This window comes from Camponotus floridanus, unplaced genomic scaffold (assembly GCF_003227725.1).
Source record: "Camponotus floridanus strain SB8 unplaced genomic scaffold, Cflo_v7.5 scaffold68, whole genome shotgun sequence".
Taxonomy (NCBI): domain Eukaryota; kingdom Metazoa; phylum Arthropoda; class Insecta; order Hymenoptera; family Formicidae; genus Camponotus; species Camponotus floridanus.
In genome coordinates, this window is record NW_020229836.1 from 149,457 (window position 1) to 173,459 (window position 24,003).

Sequence of the window (24,003 nt, forward strand, 5' to 3'; positions counted from 1 at the left end):
TAATGATATTTCTAAAGAAATTCCAATAAGTAATAAAAAGCAAAATCTCTAAGTGTAAGTTTTGGTTTGTGCGGTTGCCCGTCTATTGTAACTTTCAATAACATATCTGCACATCAATTTGTTAACGCTAGTTCGCTGACGTTCTTTCTACTTCCTATTATTCATACACCTTTTGTTGCGACATACTCTTTTGTCATGCGAGAAACTGTTAGCTAGTAGTTCAACCCTGAATTATAAAATAAGAAAAAAGCAGGAGAAACCATCTGACAAAGTCACCGCAGCTAAATGATTTTACATAGAAAATAACTTATTAAGGTGATCCATGACCTAAGCGAGGGCTGTATTGTATACATACGCTTTCATTATCTATGGTGTGTGATTATTTGCAATGACACCGTTTTATTCTAATTAATGGGAATTTACATTTAATAGCTTATGTCGTCAGAAAAAGAATAAGATTGCGAAGTTTTGCCGCTTTGTGGTGTGAGTAAAAATGCTGGTTAAAACAATGTGTGATAAACAGTAATCATGCAATGTTAATCAATAAGCATTGTTATAATTATCAGCGACAGCCTTATACTTTTCAACTAAATGTATGAAGTCTGAATCCAAAAATAAATCTTAAATAAATATTTCTAGATATTAAAGAAAATTCTATGTAATTATTTATCTGTTGATTACTCAAGATTTAATCCATGCTTCAATCTTATGTCACATCTTATGGTACACCATCTATGTACATTTTTGATAAGTCTTTATTATAATTTAATGATTAATTATCGATTTCTTATCGCTAATATTTCAGAATTTCCTATAAGACAAAGGAACTCCTATAAGACAAAAGTTTTAAACTCGCATATAAATGAGAAATCCAATGACAAAGATTCCATTGTTTAATTATTACCTTGTATATTATTAATAGAGATTTTATTTTAAGATAAGTATTGCGTGAGAGGAAGTAGCTTCATAAAACGTTACGAATTATTTTCATTTAAAAGAAAAATTTCCACAATTTGTTATGCAGCACAAGAAAAGCAGTAGATTTGAAAGCTAGTCGGACGAGAAGGGCATCTTTCGACAATTATCGCCGAAATGTTCATGTTTCGGCTTTTGGACCGAAATTTATCGATGTGATCGCGATCCCTTCTTCAGGATTTCTCGTGCGACATGACAGAAGGAGAGGACGAGAGGCCACAGACATAAGTGTAGCGTGGAGGTGGTGTCAGGCCCCTCCTTCTAATAAAAGCCGCTCACTAAGCGTCGCTACACAGACAGTAACAGAAAACCCCGAAGAGAGCAGGAGCCGCCGAGAGCTCCTTCAGGACCCCTGCGAGAATTTTTTTTCCCCAAAAATTTCAATTCGCACAATTTTGACGACAAACCGTGTGACGGATAGTACTGTGCGCGGTGAGTTCAACACATTTCGCGTTTCTAACTCGATCAACATTTTTTTCGGATCACCGTGTATGCATCTCTTAGTGTCTCATGGAAAATTGCTGAAAGCGGCGACCACGTGGCGAGATGGTGACAAGTGGGAAATTTTGATTTTGCCTGTTAAGTGTTAATGAAGAAAATTCTGGAGATATTTCTATCGTTTTAGCAGCGTTAAGTGTACATTCAGATATAAAAAAGCAAATAATATATTAACAAAATAAAAATCTACGATTTCTTGTTGATGATTGACTGGAATTAATAAAAAAATATTTCGATGTAATAAAGTATGTCTGATGTTTAATGAAATTACTTAAAAATTATAATTTTTCCGGAGAAAACTCTTTCCATCTGGACGCGCAAAATCTTCGTAAAATCAGTCATTCGATGGAAACTTTAAATTCATTATATATATATATATATATATATATATATATATATATATATATTACAATATTTAGATTTTTTTAATTATTTTGTAAGAATTTTTATTTTTATTTTTATTCGATTCAAAAAAATTCAACTTAAAAATTTTCTGTAACTCTAAATAAAAAGTTAAATAAGATGAAGAAAGAGAGAGAAATATTTTCGATGATAGGAAGTTGACAAAGTGAAAATCAGCTTAATGTAATTCTTATTCTCTGAAAACAATAAGTTCGCATAACCGCAATGATGTGATTTTGATTCGTCTATAACATCATTCGTTTATAAAATCATTACTATTTTTGGAGACAAAAATTTATTCGAAAAAAATATTTTTACGTTATTCGAATTGCAAATTTACTTGTCCTTTTATCACATATACTTATATAAAGATTAAAAAACAACTTTTTCTTCAACATCAATTTAATTGCTTTCATCTTCAACATCAATTTAATTGCTGTCATCTTTAAATATTTATTATACAACACGCGTAATTATTTTTTCATAAATATAACAATATATATTCAAAAAGTTTTAAGATATGTTAATTTGTAAAAAAATTTTTTAAATTATTCTTTAATTTATTTATCGTATAAATGCAAATTTTTTGCGCAATAGGAATAAAAAAAATAATACGAAAAAAGTAATTAAATTAATTAGCACGTTTAAAATAAAATATTTTAATATCATCCTCGAGGAAGAGTGTTTTGTACTAAATCTACATCGTCTCAATGCCACATATCTATCCTCAATTCATTTACGATTCATTTTTAGTGTGTCAAATATGTGTGTATTTGCACACGGCATATATTGGCAGACTCCAGGAATACATGACAGCATTCCTTAATGAAAATAAACAGTTTATTTGACAAACACATCTCTTTCATTTTTATTCATATTTAGTCATCTAATAAAACTATAACACTTTATTTTCACGCGATTATAAGCCATTTAAGTATAATTAAATATATTTATCGTCTTCTTTTTTTTAACAATATATATATATATATATATATATTTCATAAATAGGTTTTTTATTATAATTCTTATTATATGTTTTAAAGTTTATGTTACACAAGCAATGATTAACCCTAATTTTCGAAGCGAGCAAAGTTTCAAGTTTCTCTTTGGTAAAGAAAAATTGATCGATAATTCTTGATTGAATCGATAATTTTGATTAAAACAAATTTTACTAAAATCGCGTTTAATTACGAAGCGTGCGTTTCCTCTCGTGTCTGACAGACGCCAACAACATTCTCCACTTTCATTCCGTCGAAAGTGATAGCGAACAGATCCATGCCTGAGAAAGGAGAGTCATTGCTCCTCTCTCCCTTCCGTTTCTCTCGGTCTTTTCATGATCCTTGCAATTTCCGTCTCACGGTTTGTGGACTACATGTTTACGCGTGATATATAGGGATGCATTAAATGAGGAATATAATTCAAGGAAAGTACACGAGGACCAAGATTATGGCTCGAGAAGTCATTCATTCTTTTATTAGATGCGCATTGTCTGTTCTACTAATGTTTATTTTCGCATTTCGTCCGTTGGAAGTTTTTTTAAATAGAAGACAAATCCATAAAAAAATTATAAGTTACTAAATAAGAAACATCTGCTAAATAACATCGCACGAAATGCGAAAAATTGATCATGAGAGATTTGTGAGATGCCGCAAGTGCATTACTTTCATTGAAATTAGCAACCATAAGCAACGTACGTGTAATGTGTAATGAATTCTTTTCGCAGAACTTATTCTATTCGATCACGATGAGGTATACCATTCTGGCACTGACGGTTGCGCTTTGCCTCGCATTCGTGAGCTCGAATCCACTTCCGCAAAACGGACTTCGCTCGGAGGTAAGCACGTGAGAGGCGCATCTTCATGCCTTTCTCTTTTAACATTGCCATTTGATTATCGTGAGATTAATGCGCCAGATTAACTGCCGCTTCTCTCGCTGCATTATCGCTTAATCACATGCGTGAATGACACGTGGCACGCAACTAAAAAATTCGAGACCGAAAATTCGAGACCGAATTTCAAACGTAAATATACGCAAAATTGTCGTCTTTAATTGTTGAATAACTTTTATTAATACAAATGCTTCGATAAATTCCTGCATAAAATTATGCAATGACTATTAAATAGCTTTCACGTCACTGTTAGATGGCCATAACGATCTAATGACCGAATAATCTTCCATTAATCTTAGCATCACTGATGATATCTTCATTCCTTTCCGTTATATCAATTGAGGAAAAAAAATGTGATTTCTAGAAAATCTCTGCCTCGCAGAGAATTTCTTGATGATATAATTAACACATAGAAATAAACTTTTATTTTAAAAAAGACTAAATTAATAGAATAATTATTAATTATTGAACAATAAGAATCATAAAATGTGAGACGATTCCTTTTTGATTATGAAAGTTTAATCACGTTTGATCTATTAAATCTTTGATTATTTTTACCGAATCAATTAATGGATTTCGATAACTAAAAATGATGTTTTATTGTCGACGATTTTTTCACTCAATTAATAATTGTTACGATAAAATTTGAGCACGAACAAAATGACGGAAATTAAACACAATTGAAATTTTACCGCAGTATCATTCATTGTAATTTATGGAACCGCATCTATTTATTTATCAATATAACATCTAGTAATGTGCTGGCAATCGCGAGCTATGATTTCTTTATTGTTTGTATCTATAAGTGTCATGAAAATACGATTAATATATGTTTTAATGTCAAAGTATTATTAATTAAAATATTATTATTTTATAAATTTTAATAGATAATTTTAACAGCTCATGAAGTTGTTAAAATAAAAATGATAAAATGTATTATAAAATGTAGAAAATAATAATATTTCGAATAAGAATTCTAAGTATAAAAAATTTTCACCTATTCTAATGTTGAAACGTTATTTTATAAATTTTAATAACTTAATTTATCTTGCGCATTAAAATTTGTATAAGAAAATGTGTGCTTCAACAATAGATGCAAAACTTTGAAATATTATTCGTAATAGTTCACTGAAAGTCTGTAATTTTTAATTCTTTGAAAATTGGTGATGCCACGATTGCCACGATTGATTATTACTTTACGTTATTATGTGATCACAGAAATTATAGTTGTTGCTTGAAAACCTATTTTTTCACAGTCGCTACTCGAATTTATGTAGCATCCACCGCAGTTTATTTGTAATTGTCATAATTTTTTACATAACATTTGAGACTGTGTAACATAATGCACGTGCGCGGTGAAAGAATGGTCACCAGCTGGAGATACTGACATGACGTGAAAAAAGAAAATAATCTGTATAAAAATAAAAACAAATTTTGCGTATAATACGGGACATTAGCATCGTGTTGAAGAATTTAATGTTTCAATTATGCGGTTATAAAATAATAACCATAAGGGCGATCACATACGAAATTGCATAGCTGCATATGCATAACGTAAGACCATATGGACCAATGACCATTGAATATTATGTCATGTAAGTCAATATAATGACTTAATATTCGATGCTTATTGGTCCATATGGTCTTATGTTATGCATATGCAGCTATGCAATTTCGTATGTGAGGGCCTTAAATCTGGTTTTCGCTACGCGCGCATTCCAATGTCAGAATACTATTTCATGCAAATTTTACTGGTTTTACGTGAACATAATATTTGTCTGAGAATAAACGTGTATACGTTTGTAAAACGATAAAATAATTTTCACGATTACTAGTACATATCCAAATGTCATTGATAAGTAAATAATAAACTATTAATATATTTTATTATTATATTAATTTACTTGTTTATTATATTAATTTTTTTATTTATATTAATTTATCATATTATATTTATTTATTTACATTAAATTTTATTATTACAATAATATATTTTATTATAATACTATATAAGGAGCAATATAATCATATCGATAAGTAAACAGACGCTCGTATGCGGTTCCGTAAACCGCACAGGCACGCCATATATTGTTGTAAACGGTATAAACCTCAAAGTATACGATCTGTCGAAAAAGCTGGGTCGTCCAGCTCTCGTCCTCCGACACTTTCACTAGCGGCCAAGTAACCGGACTTTCTTCGGTCGATAGGTGCTCGATGGAAAGTTGGTGCGTACGCGTATAAGCGCGTGAAACAACGCAATGCGATATTCAAAATTCACTGTACGAACTTGCACTTGATTCGTATTTTGCGCGCAGAAGAATTTCGTGGATAATATTGACAATAGAGAATATTAAATGAATATAGAGATAAATAGAGATATAGTCAGACAAACAGAGGGAATAGGTAGATGATCTAAAACTTAGAAAAAATTAATCAAGATTTATAGAAATAAAATATATTTAATTGAGGGGAGCAAGATGTATATTTACTATGTATGGATGGTATTTAAATTGTATGGAAAAATCATAAATGTTGTAGAAAAAATTAATAAATATTACGTAAATTGAAAAATATTACATGTCAAATTATATACTTCAGATTATACTTTTTTTAAGCACATTCGAAAATAAAAATACGAGCGGAATTTTTTGATTAAAGTTGAGAAGTGAATAGCGAGTGGAACAGCATCGACTACATGAATGTGAACGAGCCTTGAGGGAAAGTGAACTATAATACTCAAGTTGAGCAATATTTACATAGCCGTCCATTGGTTCTATCAGTTTGAGATTTTATGTAAAATTAATGCAAAATAGAATGCATAAAAGAAGTAAATTATCTCGTATATATAATGACAGATTGTCCTTCAATCAAATAGATGCAGTCGAAAAATGTCAATCTTTCATAATTAGCGTGATCTTTTCGCCGATTTTGTGTAATATTACACTTGAATTTTTACATAAAAATGCTTAATGAATGATTATAAAATATATTTCTTGCATGAGATATTTATTAATAAATGTTGAGTCATAAACTTTATTAATAATTTGCGTAAAATTGCAATTAATTTAATCCTCAGTAATTATCTCACAATTCCAAGAATTTACAAGAAAAACAGTTATGTTACGGCTTCGGGTAGTAAATCGTAAAGTAATCGACAAATTCGTTCAACAATGGCGCTAAGTTAATGATCCTTGCTTCGCTAGTACCATCTAACATAGAGATCGTTACACAACGCAATTACCTTAACATTTTCAAAGGCACCAAACTCCACGGTCTTTACCGTCTATTTTCAACTTGAATGGGAGAATTATGCACTGCAGTACACTTCCTTGTTTGCTGATATCTCGTGGCAGATACGTTTCGCGTATTCTTTAACGCCACTTTGACAACAGCGTTCACACAATGCATGATTAATTTTAACAAAAAGGGAACAGATGGAAACTCCTTCGCAGATTGCACTATGATCGTAAATCAAATGTTGTCCAATACACTTTGCGACATATACACTCCAATATTATATATATTAAAAGACCTTTTACACACTTAAAAGTTATTGTGCAAGAGAGAAATAGACGTGCATACAATAGAGATGTAGTTTCACATTTAGTAAAAGTTTAGTTTTTATTAAATTTGATAAATTGCAATTTTCAATATTTTTTATAATCAATCATTTAAAATATATTCACAAATATACCGATTGAGTATTTTGACAATGCTTGATATTCTACGATCACTGGGAGTTGAAAAATATCGCCGCTGTTCGGTAAAGAATTAGTACGGTAGGGCAAATAGGAAACTTTCTTTCAGATCCTCGATCGGCTAGTGATGGCCGAAACTGACAACAAAGAGGCCCTGAGGAACAAACGGACGATCGGCATTCTACGAACACTCTTCCCAGATATCTCCCAGGTGAGCAGTTGTGATAACTCAATAATCCGAGAAATCAATAATCAGAGAATAATCAAAGAAATCCTGCAGAAGGCCAGGACTAAATTGCCGTTTTTGCGCATCGTTTTTTATATAAAGGCGCGGTTGTGTACATAAATTATCATCATAGATTATCTCGCTCGACAAATATCATCAAGGAGCAATATGACATCCTTGAGCGAACGCATCGGACTCTGATTTTCATTAAGAATTTTTAACACTCGCTGACTAGAATTTTGTCGAACTTTGCAGAAGCCACTTTGTGTGCCATGAATCCAGCGTCTCTCTCTATCCAGCATTTTAATATTAATTCCACATTCTTATTTAGAAAGTAACGCATTCGATTTGCAAGTCAATCGTCACAGACGACGCTAGCCAGTCTGCCCCTTTATACGCTTCATGTAGACGAATCGATTTGTTTCGATTACTCATTGTGTTTATTCCGCATTACGAAAGCGGAAGCAAAGTGTTTGCAAAAAAAATTATCGCGCGTCCGTCAATTTCTGCTGTTAAAAGTATCTGCGGTGTGTTTCTCGAATTTTTCCATATTCTTTTCTCAGAGATTTTATTCGACTTCGTGAATTATGTCAAGAGACTTTTCACGATCTTGTTGGAAGAGACTTTATAGTTTGAAGAACAAATTGCGTAACACGAAGCAATTGCTCGTAGGTGGTTAGAGAGATCCTAGAAAAAGAATCGAACTTCTTGGGAAAATTTCTTTCTTTTATATTACGTCCGACGCTTTCTTTCTTTCTGGTAACGCAAGCTATTGAATTATCCATGAATAACTTCCTAATTTATCTAATAATGCGCTGTATGATTTTTTTGTCTCGTTAGCAAGCAACTTTCCTGGCCATATTGGCCGGTCTCTCTTACATGCGGTTGCATGTCATGCGACAATGGCAATTGATTTGATAACGAATCGTCAGATTATCCCGCTGCAAGTCGCGATTCTCACGAACCGGAAGATCATTCCTCGAGAGGAATGCTGAAATTTTCCGATTCGAGTGATTGATCAAGCACATGATAATTGTAATACAAAACGATATATATATGTGTGTACAGCAAATTTGCCCGCAATAATTCCGATCAATCGTGTTAAATTATCGCTAAAATTCTCGAAAATAGAACCCGTTCAAAGATCTTTTTAGAATATGTTCTACCAAACGTCGGACGTTACGTAAAACTGGAGTTAAACTGGTTCTATAAATCATAATGTCTTTGAAAGGAAGCCGAATAATAAGAAATACAATACAATCAAAACAAGGGTAACATAAATCATTGATCGATTTTTAAGCACTGGATAACTCGCATGAACATTCATTATTAGACGGACGATTGCTCAGAAACGATTCGAAAGAATCCTCGCAGACCAAACGATATAAGCTCATATCATTCATAGACAAAACAAATTATCCACAATTATTGCTGTGGACCGATATCATCCCCACTACTCATAAGGGGATCACAAAGCACTGTAATACTTTGAAGCTTGACTGAAAAGAGGATCGAGATATCGCCAAGCTAAGAGACTTTCCAGCTAAGACCTGTTGTTTTCTAGAGAATCGAAGCAATGGTCAACACAATTGTCGCGGAAGTGATTCGCGTCCTCGGTCCGGTCTTCCTTCGCAATGTTCTTGGCGGTGGTAATAGTCCAGATGTCCAAAGAAGCAACACAGGCACAAGCGTAATGGGCATCTCGCCCTTCGGAGACGATGACGAAGAGGAAGACGATAGCGAGACGAAGTCAACCGACTCGAATTCCAGAGTGTCGATTTCTCTCCCAACGTTTCCGGACGATGAGAAGGAGGAAGAGATAAAAACGTCCAGCTCCTCTCCAGCTCCTTCAACGATAACAGAAAGCGGAGGCGACGTTAACCCTATGACGACCACGTCGATCGTCACAACAACGTTATCATCCCTAAACAACGAAGTCACCGCTTCGCTGTGACGTCGTTTGCTCAGCAGCTCGGTAAAACTTTCGAGATCATGACCTTGAGGAATCTTCACAAGCTGCAAAATCTTCACCGCGCATTCAGGACTGCTGCGGCGCGTTGCTCATTTTGTGTATTAATTACTCATCGGGTGCTCGAGGAAAACGAGAATCGAATCGATCGGACACTCGATCGACCATTCAGATCTCGAACGGGAAGGGTAGGAATCTAATGGTCCACAAATGGTCGCTAAATCACCGCGCAACCAGGACTGCCGCGGCTGCGCACATTTTCGTACACTGCTAACTCTTTTTCTCGTATTCCCAAATTAATCGGTTAATAATGTCGTTGTTGTTATTGTCGCTATCAGATCTGTTATTGCGATCACTTCTGGCTCCACCAATTATGCGGAAAATATCATTGTACCGAGCTTATCCTTCACTTCTCGATGTTTCAATTCATCTCTTTGTGATCTATGTCTCTACGATTCGAATTTCACGCTACTTGCAGATCATTCGATCATTCAAAAACTGTCTACTTTTGTCTATCTAATTCTTGCTTCTTCGTCATTTTATTCTGATCAATTAAAACCGGATTTTATTTTTCATACACATGTGTCTTTCTTCTCTTACGACATCATTTCAATTGCGAATAGGTTTCGCTTTTTGAAGCTCATCTCGACACAATTTTTTCACCAAACAGCTCGAATTACCTCGGTCTTTTCAGCTGTATCATCTTTCTCCATATTTTTAATATTCTAAGCATTTCTATGTCATCCATCGCAGGACGAATCAGTTTCGCATAAAGTATCTGTGGAAACAAGTTGCTTATTAAAGACATTTCTTATACAATATATTCTACAGAATATAATTGTAAATATAAAATTCGAGATATATTTATAAGCATCAAATAATCGATGTTCACCTTTGTCCTTTTGTCCGATAAATCATTTATTAATCAACTATTGTGTGACTTTATCCAAGAGATGTGTATGATTTAATATGAATAACATGTTTGTATTGATAAAGTTTGTGCAAGTTGTGATTAATAATACTTTTTTATTGCTTGATTTATGCATGTTATAAATATAACATTTGCGTTATACTTCATAATCCGCATGTTATTTGTTCTTGTATTCTTACATATAAAATCAAATAATTTCTCACATCATGATCTATTTATATGAAATATATTTTGAAGTATGGATAGATATTAATTATATATACGCTCTCGTTTTATCACCGGTGCGTAAAAAAGTCTCGAAGAAATGTGAAATTTAGGCAAAACATATATACATGTACTATGAATAATTTATAATAAAATATTGCTGTGTGGATCATTGTACGGATCTATAAACACATTTCATAGACCTTGAAGTTATACAGTTGGCCTACTATCGCGATGTTTTGTGCACTTCTTGGCACACGACCAAGCGAGCAACAATGACTCATTGATTAATATTCCGAGCCGTCAACAAATCAATATTAATATTTTTATGTCACAAACGTTGCTTAAAATGTACATGCAAATTAAAAGATAAATAAATTACGTATAGAGGGGCAAACACAGAGTCAACGGGATGTTGCATCATCGTTCCCGCTTGATTATTTGATTCTTACCACCCAGAGGAAATGTGTTTTTACAGGACGTGAACCCAGAATCGGAGAATCGAGTGAACGAAGCCGAAGCGGAGTCGCAGAATAACGAAGTACGAGTGCAATTCGCGGACGAAACGCCAAAGGAACAAGAGCTCACGCCATTGACTGAAAATGAGACGGAAGTTGAAGACGAGAATAGGGACAAGAGAGGTTCTACTGGAGGAGGATCGGGCAACATTCTCTTCGATATTATCAGGGTAAGTCGCGCTATCGAGTTTACAGAGGCGTCTCGTTTATTAATAATGTCACGTGAAAAATGGAGAACGCGGATTTTTTTGTTCTTACAGCGATCGAAAATTAGATATATATAATATATAAATAATGGAATTCGAGCGCAGTTATGTCGATATAATACGTGGCGACACATACTTGATATTCCGGTGACTGGCGATTGCAAGGGCGTTTAACTGCAGACAGCAGTGAAAGTGGGCAATCAAATTGCCTTTTAGCTTCGTCATACGCTATTGATTATTATTTCAAGATTCTTGACCTAGGCAGCGACGGGATCGCTTAGCAATAGAATATCTTGAAGTATAGATAGATACTTGCCGATCCACCTGGCGTCCTTGATTAAAGTCTACGCGGATCTCACATGGGATATCATCAAGTACTAAATAAATTGCAAATTAGAGACAAAAAGAGAAGCAAAAACGTGTAACAGCTGTTTTATCGTCATTGCAAATAAACAGTTTAATCAATTTTTTATTGCAATTATGTCAGTTGTACCTGTAGATTGAGAGAAGTATTTTTAAATATTTTCTTAGAATTTAATGCAGTATCCTTGTATTTCTCTCCCTAACATTAAAATTATTTAATTAATAATTAGTCGAATTCGGTTGTGTCTTTACCGATAACGAAATTATTATTGCTTGAAAATTGAAAAAATATAATCGCGTAGCCTTTTAATAAATATATATGTTGGCAAAAAATTAAATAAATACAATATAGGTATAAAAAATTCGTATTATATTAATAATATTATTTATTAATGTTTCAGAAATCCAAAAGATTTAATTTTTGGCCATATGTGTACGCAATATAAATATATGCGAAATTATTAATTCACATTACATACATTTCTCTCAAGATAAATCGAAGCTATAACGGGTGACACGATGTTATACGATTTAATAACCGATTTTTCGTTTGCAAAATCTATCTCGATAGAATGGATTTTTCGCCGGCATGGCAGTTAGCAATCATGCGAAAATCGAGTTACCGTTTCCAACAACCGTTTGTCCTGCCGTTATTCCTGGCAAAAAAGACGCGATTACGAGCGATACGACTCGAGGCGATTTCAGAGACCGATCGATCGCGACACGACCCTTCACTGTCCGCAAGATTGAGAAAACGAGAAACTTGTCTACGTAATCGGTACTCTATTTGTTTTTGCTGCACAGGTATTCACCTGCTGTTAATAAGTAACTCTCGAAATTATGCCAGAAGCAAATTACATTTTTATTGCATCACAAACTGACGCTCTGCCAAATTTCACATGGAATTAATGATATAGCGAAAGATAGTTTTCACGATTACATAAAATAAAATTAATATTTATGTTCACAAAATAGGAGAAACTTGATATAGGATGATGGGATTAATAAAATCAGAAATAATATTAGCAAGTGAAAAATAACACTTTCGATTCAGACTTTCTAAACATATATTTGGTAGTCAAATTTGCAATGACGTCGCCTTTATCATAGCTTCGGCCAATAGCGAGCAGCATTTAACCATACAACGTATGTACATGAAGAAAACCTATTGGCAGCAATAACATATCGACACTCGCTCGATATCAAACAGGTTTTTCTGACAGGATAATGGCTAAGCGAATAATTCTTCTCCATTTTTCACGAGGAAATTATACATGAAAACGTCGACGATCGAGGCGATTTCTAGCCTCCCTCTTCGAGATCCCCACTGTTACGTTGCAATCCTTCGGAGCTCTTAACGAACCACTTTCCAGCCACATAGCAGGAGTTCCAGGACGCACGCAGACCGCGAAGAGAGCGCCGATAGCGATCTTTCGCGAAATCGCGGGCGGAATGAAAGAGAGAAAAGAAAACGCGCGATTCTTCCAGCAACGGGCAAGGGCAAGAGAGCCAAGTAAACGAAAGTTCTCGTCTCTGTTCTCGTTTAGCAAGCGGCCGACGGGGCGGCAAGAGCGGCGGGCACGGTGTACCGTGTTGTCGCCGGTACACAGAGCCTCGGGCTCGGGCTAAGCGCCTCGCGTAACGTGGGCCCGGCGCCCCAGCAGGCCGCCCCCGCTGCTTCCAACAGCACCCCGACGTCCGGCGCACCCTCGACAGCCGCCCCAGGAGCCGGCATTCCACCACTGGTACGCCAAATCCGACACACCGCCTAAAGCCAACAGTCTCCGCCAACAGAGACACGGCGACTGCGCTTCTCTCCGATCGAGCCGGGCCCGATAAAGGGACGAGTGGGACAACATACTTTTGGGGAGTGTCTCGATTGTGTCTCGAGGCTCTCCTTCGGTTTGTTGTTGAGTGTGAACCGCGTCGACGGTTGGTACTGCACGTGTATAGCGCCAATCGATTTTATCGGGTCCGCTCAGTAACTTACTTTCTTTCTTCTTTCGGTGTATCTCTATCTCATTTTATCTATATACGCACTTTGTACATGCCTGTTACGTCTTTCGTCTTTCACCTCATATATATATATATATATATATATATATATATATATATATATACTACTTGTTTCATAAATACTTTCGTAATAGTCGTCAGCATGTTTGTTTTTCAATTGCATGAAAAACTGGAAATATTATTCCATTGATTATTTAACGATTTACGATGGTCGCACTTTTCTAGAGATCAGCCGTTATTTTTATCAATAATTTTTCTCTTCTTTTCTTCTATTGATATGTTTTACGTGATATATCTGCAATATTCCACATGCAAAAGTAGCACACACAATTGCACTCTTCATCTGTAGCCTGCAACCACATCCTTTCTTGATTGTTCTATTATTTACAGTCTCAACTATTTTTTCATATAATTTTTTTTTTCGATTGCAAAATATAATTAGTATTGAATAATATTGTACTTACGCATGTCACACTTTTTCATGCATGTTCATCACGATTATCCTTGACTCTCGCAGTCTGAGAGAGAGAGAGAGAAAGAGAAGAGACATTCTTTTATATCTTCCGCTTATTTTCCACTGGTGACTTAATCCTTCTTGACGACTTATTCTGAACAAATTATACCGACAATCTTTTCCTATCTAGCATCTTTTTTCTTTTTTTCCCTCTTACCGTGTTTTCCTCCTTCATATAAAGACTCTACCCTGTTTGAATCTTGCCTATCTTGCTGCGCATGAAATGCATATCAAGATCTCTAATATTTTATTATATATGTATATATAATATGTATATATATATATATGTATATATGTGTATATATATATATATATGTATATGTGTATGTATAAATAAATAAATATATATATATATATATATATATATATATATATATATGTATACGTCTAAAAATAATACGTGATAGTAATTAATCTAATCTGCCATTTCTTCTATGTGAAAAAAACTGTCTTTCTTATCCGCTATGTCTTCTTTCGTATTTACGCACTTTTATACATCTAACGTTGCAAGGAGGTCTTGGCATGTAATTTGTATAAATTGCGCATCCTTAACCCATAATTATGTCTTAATTTAGAAATTCTTAAATGCAAATATTGAGTTATAGTACAATTAGTTAATTAAAACGAACATGTTGAATTGATACTTTTAATTTTTTGATACTCTTTAGTCTTGTTATAAAGTATCTTGCACTCAAAGATTTAGCAATTAAGAAGTTTAATAACACAGGCCTGCGAAATTTAGGTTTTATTAGTTACAAAAAGCAGGATAGATTAATCCGATAGATTTTTTGACTCTGAAAATGAATCTGGCAGAATTTCTCCAGCACATCAGGTTTTTGAATAATATGTGCTTAAATAGTCCAAAAATGGCTATTTCGATCAATTTAATGAATTTATTATGACGAAACCTAATTTTTTGAATCATCTCTGCTAATGGTATCATATAATACTAATCTTATTTTTATCTTTGGATACATACATTTTTTAATGCAACCTATCACTTTTTTAAATTAAAAGTAGCATCTAATATGGCGGACAGAACCACAATAAAAAGATATAAAATTTTCAAAAATTCATCAAAATGTGTTAGATATATTTCTATAGGATTTTTTTGACAACTGAATTTGACATATGTACACATTAGATGTATAAACCTTTTCAAATTTTAAGATGGCGAATTTGATATGACTCTGCCATATAAATTTGCCACATAAATTTTCTTTAATATTATATTGCCATTGGTAGAAATATTTCAAAAAATTATAAGTTTTTCTATAATAAATTCATGAAATTTGCCAAAATAGCTATTTTTGAACTATTTAATCACAAATTACTCGAAAACCTGACGTGCTGTGAAAATTCTGCGGTCAGATTCGTTTTCAGCGTCAAAAAAAACTACCAGATTCACCTCTGCTTTTTATAACTGACTCTCGCAGGCCTGTATAATTAATAATTCCTTTAAATCTCTAGTCACATACACCTAATTATACACTTAATTTTTTTCTTCTTTAATTTTGGGAAATTTGTCAAATTTTTTTGTTCAATCATCTCTTGTTCCACAAATCCTATCTTGTTCCACCCGGCCAACGGTCCCGACGCAACGCTGACAACCACCGACTTAAAGACTTTTTTATATGGCGTACTGACCGGCTAATGGACAGGCCGAGTCACTTGAAATCTGGCGAATAGTCATTGATCGATGCCGATTCTCTCGTTGTTGTAATCTTCGTACTCGTCCATTGCACCGTATATTTAGTGGATAGTTGTATTTTGTTTCATCTCATATATTTGTACACGAAATACATATATTATAAATGCATAGAGATTAACTGGCAGACGAATCGGTTACAAAAATGATAATAATAAGATAATTCGTAAATTTTGTATGTGAAGAGACTGATTGAATTTTTATCAAACATAAGATCTCCTCCGGCAAATCTGGTACCGGTTTGTCTGCCAAATTTGTATCTCGTAATAATTAAATTTTGATAATTAGTTTACGAGTAAACTTTTGAAAACGCTTGTAACTAGAGAATTCGCGTGAACACGAAATATTATTCCTGTAACGTTGCGTTGCGAATCGCTAGTATACGAAGCGTATCATTGATTTCGTTGTGGTGTATGGTTTATTTTGTTATCACTATTGGGTATTGGCGATTTCACCTTTTTATGGTGCACAACGCAGGGTGTCCATATAAGGATCCTTAACTAAATGTTAATCGAATAATCAATAAATCCATATAAGGATCCTTAACTAAATGTTAATCGAATAATCAATTAATTGACCGCTATCCGCGTTCAAGAATAAAGAACACATATGGATACCCTGCAGACAAGTCTCGAATATTACGAGCCGAAGGAGCGCACGTAAGGATCGTAGCAGCAAGATCGATGGATCGTAGCCGCAAGTAGGATGTGAGAGCACCGTAGTGTCGGGAGCGCTGGAATTGGACGTGGAGCTGCAACACACCGCAATTATATTCCCCAAAACAAACAAAACAATAGTAATTGTAAATTAATCCCTGTATATTTGTACTCACTTTCGCCGCGTTGTCCGGTAATGCATCCCCGAACGCGGGAAAATCCCAGACACGGCGAGATCCTTCTCTGCTCGTTACCTGCCGACTAATACGGATCTCTATAATCTTTCCAGACGGTGGCCAGCAGCGGAAGTAACTTCGGGGGTGAACAGAAGCCTATAATAGGACCAACGGATAGTACGCCGGCTATACCCGGTCCTGTCACCAGACTGCTTCTCATCGGTAATCGAGGAATTGCGGACATAATAGCGGATCTTGTACTAGTGAGTAAACGATATCTCAGAACTTTCACTATCTATCATTTTCTTTAATTTTTCCATTTATTAATTTATAATAAAAGATCTAGACACTCGTAAATTTTGTTACTTTAAAATATTAATCAAGTTTGCTTAATATTATATTTTGCTTAACATTATATTTTATAAAGGATTTAATTATAGAAATTTTCTATAAATATAAAATGTCCTGACTAAAAAAAAATAAATTATATTTTTAAACGATAATCATATAAATAGTTTAATACTATTTAGAAATTTCACAATCACACTCTTTTTGAGAAGAATGTATCACACAACCAATTCTTATAAAAATAATTGATTGATAATTGTACCTGTTACTTCACATCTAGTGTTAACAATGTTGTGATATGAGTATTTAATGATTAGTTTTGAAAAATATCCAAGCCATTTTTCGCTTTATGTACAAGTACAAGGCAATATAGCAGCATTTTACTGTTTATACCAAACGTCGATTAGATTTCGAGATTTTAATGACGCGAGGTTCATTCGAAAGCAAATCATAACTATGATGAATATTGAACAACTACATCAGAGATTGATTAATAGATGTCGAACTGACATGTAATCGCGTTAGACAATTGTAAATAAATAGTACATGTATTGTATTGTAAGAACCTTAATAAGGTAATTAAAAACTGTTGAGAACTGTTAGAGAGATTTTAATTCCGATTTGCGCATAATCATGCAAAAATATGCGTATAATTGCACTTCTGTATCTGGTCTGTATTAATTATGCCATATTTGTATTTTATTATCTGAGAGAGAAAGAAGAGAAACTACGAGCGAAGTTATTTCAACATCGTTAAAACGAGGAAAGATATCTTTCTAATTGGACATTTATGATTTATTGTGGAATTTATGAAATCTTTTGCACTATAAATTCAATAAGGAATTTAATGGAAAAGTTTAAACAAAAACATAAACAATTAATGTCACACACATTTGTGATCGCGATTCCATAATAGGCTAATCCAATCTGTCGTCGCAAATGACTGCGTTTGTCGACACGCGATAATTGTTATTCGCAATTCTTTCTTTTAACAGATTTATAAGTGAAATTCGTGTTATAAGAGATCGTTTCTTATATAAAATTACAAAATTAATTAAAGAGACACAAAACGCGCAACAAAGATAAAATTGCATTCGTCTTTCAATAAAAAGAAAATATATATTTATAAAGCAGCTTATATTAAGTAATAACATAATTTTTTAATAACATAATTATTAACAAGTGATTATTTTAATATAGAAATGATTTATATAAAAATTTAAATTTATACATGAATAGTCACATAAGAACAAGATATTTCTTATATAAGAATATTCTAGTTAATCGAATTAAAAATCGATTCTTATAAAAAAATTATAAATTATTACAAAAAAATGGTACATTCTCTACGATATTACGCACATGATAACAAATAGATCGCATGATAATAGAATTTCACAGAGTTTCTAAAATTAGCATTAATTTGGGCATTAAAAAGATTTGTGTATTTATTAGTCCTTCGTAATAATCGCAGTGCTTATATATATATAGCATAATACCGTATTATAAAATTGCGTGGCATGAAGCCGCATTAAGATTCTGCAATTGCTGATTAAAATTTCTTTGGTAGAACGGTAATCGAGAAATTATATTTTCATGGAATCACGTATTCGTCAAAATTCGAGCAAGCCACGCATCGCGTCGCGTTCTTTCAGATGCAAATCCGGCAATTACGCAAACGCGCCGCCGGAATCGATGGAAAGCAAAAATATACGCGACTTTCTCTATGAAATAGCGCGTCCATTTACCAGCTGCAACTTATGCAAGAAGCCGCTTCTGGCACGCGAGATTGCCCGAAGGCGACAACAGGCCTATGGCTACTGCCTTGTTGAAAATAGCGTCCGTGTTACATTATGTCGCTTTGTGTGCGACAGAATGACCTTGTTTAATTTATCAATAAATCTCATAAGTTTTAATAAAATTGCCTCTTATGTATGTTTGATTTTTAATTATCAGAGCCTTTTTGTTTTGAATTAGTTTTATAACAGAATTTTACAAAAACAGATGACTTTCTTTACTTTTTCTGATATTTTATGTCGAGTGATCAAGTTAGAAACTGCCATTTCAAGGATAAATTAATATGTATTGAAATTAAATTTATTCGATTTTAATAATATGGAAAGTTCCATATAGTTTAATTGATTTAATATAAATTGCAAATGAATGTTATTCAAGTTACTAAATCGATCTTTCCCACGGCGAATATTATAGAGGAAGAAGATAAAAATAGATTGACATTTATATTATATTCGCGGTAACTTTCATACGTTGCCAAATGGATTACTTTCACTTTGTGACTTAACCATTTTTGAGCTCGTAGAGCATGAAATAAGCGGACTACAGTCGACTGGACATTTTATAGAAGATCATTCATTTCGCACTGTCCAAACGAGTCTCAACCTTTGGATACAGTAAATAATCTTCTACTCGATGTAAATGGTAGTTCTATAATAGAATAATTGACCTTCTAATCTTTGATCTATATCGTATTGCAATCGAAGGATTTAGAGCGCAATCGTCTTACGCAATTTACTTACTTGATCCACTATAATTCAATAGTTGATAAAATAAAGTTGATAAAATAATGATAAAATAGTTGATAAAATAAAGATCGCAATAATCTTGAATATAATTAGAATATGAAAGTCGGAACTGAACTAGTTTAGATCGTATGCGTAACAATTCTTTCTTTATTCTATCATGTAATCAACTATAATTTTTTAAATCAATGATTTTTATACTCGTAACAGTCGGAATTGCTATGGAAAATAATCCATTTTAAATCTAGCTGATGTAATCGCGATGTTAGTGGAAGTTACTTTTATATATATATATATATATATATATATATATATATATATATAAATACTTAACTATTTAAATTAATATTAAATTAATATTAAATTAATTGATTTAAATATTTTAGAATCATTTGATATAATAAATAATCACAATTTTTAATAAAAGATTAATAATAGAAAATGCAAAGAAATGATACAAGCAGATTTACTAATAAAAATAAAATTATTGATATAAAAAATCAACCTGATTATTTTTTATATTTACATGAATGTTCTATTCAAAACAATTATTATAAATATTAAAAAGAAATTATAATAAATTATAATAAATTATAATAAATTATATGCTAATTAATACACTATTTTGGTTTGAAAACTCTTTGTTTGTTTTTAGCGAAAGTGAAACTACTTAACGAAAGAGTGCGCAATTAATTCACGGAAGATTTTAATAACCTGTGCTAAAAAAAGAAACCATAATAAAAGAGAGAAAGAGAAAAAGACAGAGAGAGAGAGAGAGAGAAAGAGAGAGAATTGGTATTCTTGTTAATATTATTATAAAACAAACACTTATTCTTCATGCTCATCTATTTGACGAGAGATTGGATTGAATGAATTATTTATCATGAAATTTTCTGATCGAACTTATACAAAGATCGCAGTTACATTATCCTTGGCTTTCTCTAAAATTGAATAATGAAACAACTAGTTTCTACATAAGATATTATATAAAAATTTCAATATGTATAAAAATAAAAGAAAATTAAAATTGTATCAAATTTGGTCAATATTGATAATAAGATATAAAAAAATAACATAATAAGATAAAAGAATATAATTGTTAAGTAATAACTGCGCAATGCTTAAAGATATATGATGTTGCGAATCTTGAAATAGTGCAAATACTGGTTTCGCGTTGTTAGATTTACAGGAATGAAATCATAGCTTTGTATATAACTACAATTTGTATTATACTTTCGAGAAATCATATAGAGTAATGTAAATTAGGACTTTGCGGCGATCGATTAACTGTTACAACGAACAGGAAGCTATTGAGTAAAGGTGCAAGGAAAAAGGAAGAATCTCGCGGAGAGAAATCCTGGAACACACATTTTTTTTTGCTGACTGTTGCAATTTTTTGTGCACGCGTTGCGCCCGTAATACATAACATTATTATGCGCAATTCGCGACACATTACTCGCGCGAACGTGCGAGGAGTTTTATTATCGGGAAGCGTATGCTTCGAAAGTGTTTACGCGTATAATGTGTGAAACTCCTTGATTCGAATTAAGCTCTTCTACGCATTTATAATTTTACGCAATTAAATGCAAACAGAAATAGCAAAGAATTTTGCCTTATTTGCGCGAAATGCGTAGCACACACGTCTGTATACTGCAAATCTTAATATGTTATATTTACACGTATAAATGTGTAAATTAGCTGAAGCTCTTTTCATACGTTTCCTGCTGCATAACTTATATACACTTGATATATTTTAATTTAATACATTAAAACGTGTTAATTAATCATATTTAAATGCATTAATTTAATATATTTAAAATGTATATTTTAAATGTAAACTAACATAAATGTACATTTTATTTTATTTTTCGTTTATTCGCCGGACATGTCCGACTTATAAGTTTGATTTAATATCTGAAATTCCTCTATTGAGATTATATCAGAAATTAAATCAAAGTGATATTTTTAATTTTATCTGTCGTCTTCTGCAAGCTTTATATAATTTTTAAAACTAAAACTTAAGTAGAGAGAAAAATAGAGCACCATAGCGGTAAATAAACAACTAGCGATTACTGATTTTGCAAATGTGTTAAGCTGCTGAGATGTGTAAATCAAGAACAAACACCTCTTTATAACACGTCCCAAACGTTGAATAAAGAAGTGTGTTATTTTTTTATACGTTTCCATACATATTCTCATTATAACACGTAAGAATCGTATAAAATTAATACATTACATAATTATATGTCCCTTTCTAAAAAATGTTAAATCGATTCTCGAAAGTCTTGAAATATTGTTGCCTCTTTTCCGCGATGCCGATTGCTTCTTTTATTGTGCTCAATTCATGTTATGAGCAGCTGGCATTTGCGATTATTACAAATTTTGACAGCTTGTGTGACAGTGAGAAATATATAATGAAAGGGAATAAATGGCGCGCGCGAATCGCGCGCTTTGCGTTGTCTAGTATTTAAATAACATGGATAAACGTGTTTTCTGAAAATTACACAAATGAAATGAGTCATATTAACACATTGAGATTTGCAGTAATAAGCCTTTTCCTCAAGTTTTTTAATTGATTTTCCGCAATTTTTATAATATAAGAAAAATATAATTTGTATAAATAATATAATTGTTAGAAATCAGACTTTGTGAGAAAGCTGAACAATATTTAATTATTATTTATTTAAAAATATTATTAATTATTATTTATCCAAAAATACCCGAATAAAAACCAATTTCCAATTTTAATTTGCAGAGGGCGGCGGCACTAAGCGAAAAGTTTGTTAACTACAAGGCGAAACTCATCACCTGGTTAATTTAAGCATCTTATTCGAGGATCGAGATGAGGAAGCACAGGAAGGGGCCTCGCCGGCCTTGGTACCGATGGATATCAACGCCGAACCGCCTCTGCCAGAAAGGAACACGGGTACGACGTTGGCAACATGACCGATCTCACGGTGTTACCCCCTTGTTCCCGGGATCCTGAATTCACTTCCTTCGTCAATGGCCGTCGAGCTCTTTGTGAAAACACAAAGAAGACATACTTCGTCCCTAAACGTATTCTTCTCTAAACGCGATGTTAATTCAACATCGTCCGACTTCGTTCACTCGGCTCTCTATGCGATCTTTTTCCTCTTTTCATCTATTCCTTTTTTCTTCTTTTTCTTTTCTTCTTTTTAAGCCTCTATCTCTTCTCTTGCCTTTTTTTCTATTTACTTCTTCTCTGTAGTCGATTATTAAAACGATAGAGAAATTTCCGTAGATGGTCGTCGTTTTAAGACGATCGAAATTTAATCATTAAAGTCGGGATGCCTCGCGCTACCGTGCTACGATGGAAACACATCGAGAGAGATGTTGAAACTTGAAACTGTGAAATCGTTTCGAATTTGTGATACGACACGCTCGCCGTTGACAGTTCGAACGAGATGATTCATGCACCGACGACTACGGGTAACGAATTTCTCCGAGCGCACTTTCTCTACGAGCCATCCCTCGACTTAAAAATCGCAATTCGCGCTTATAAAGTAAGAAATAAAAACAAATAAATTTTTTTCTGTAGAAAATACTATGTACAGTGCCTTACGATCTGTTTTGATCGTAACAGGGATAAGACGTGTGCTATTTGCAAGATCGAAGAATACATTGTTAAATATATATGCCCTTCGATTATTATTGCGCGAACGATACGATTTTTCGATCGATCGTTATCGAGCACAAGAATAAACGAGATATCGCAAACTTGTACATAGTATATTACCCCGGGATGGAAGTGCCAGGCATAATGTTGTTTCTATCTATTTGTATCTTTAACATTCTGCTTTCTTGTTATCTCTTATATATCTATTTCTCTCTTTCTCTATAATTGCTGTGACGTAAAATTTGTGAAATTCAGTTAATAATTAAGTTTGCTAAGCAGTATTAATAATGAAATCAAAATTATCTCTCCAGTATTTCAATTTGGTGTAATTTGCAAAAGCCTGTCATTGCAACAAATCGTTGAAACAAATTACTTCTCTTTTTGGATTTTTCCGCTCCGGACAAATTCAATAAGAATTGTAATTTGACAATTCTTCTCAAACTAAACGTGTAATGTCGTCAGCACATGAAACGCGGTGTTTCTCGTCCTTGAACCGAGCGTATTATTTTTCTGTGTAAAACGTCCCTGTT

General features: G+C 33.2%; 1 protein-coding gene across 2 annotated transcripts; it reads left to right on the forward strand.

Moving 5' to 3' along the window:
* Positions 1-1,253: 1,253 nt before the first annotated feature.
* Positions 1,254-23,920, forward strand: LOC105258535. Of its 2 annotated transcripts, XM_011269835.3 has the most exons (6): positions 1,254-1,407; positions 3,599-3,709; positions 7,571-7,672; positions 11,270-11,479; positions 17,062-17,211; positions 22,592-23,920. In XM_011269835.3, exons 2-6 carry the CDS (start codon positions 3,620-3,622, stop codon positions 22,655-22,657), a joined length of 618 nt encoding a protein of 205 aa, XP_011268137.2. In that variant the 5' UTR covers positions 1,254-1,407; positions 3,599-3,619; the 3' UTR covers positions 22,658-23,920. The 2 variants fall into 2 exon arrangements, with proteins under 2 accessions (XP_011268137.2, XP_011268138.2); XM_011269836.3 differs by lacking the exons at positions 17,062-17,211; positions 22,592-23,920 and adding an exon at positions 9,252-9,662 and having other exon boundaries at positions 11,270-11,457.
* Positions 23,921-24,003: the final 83 nt, after the last annotated feature.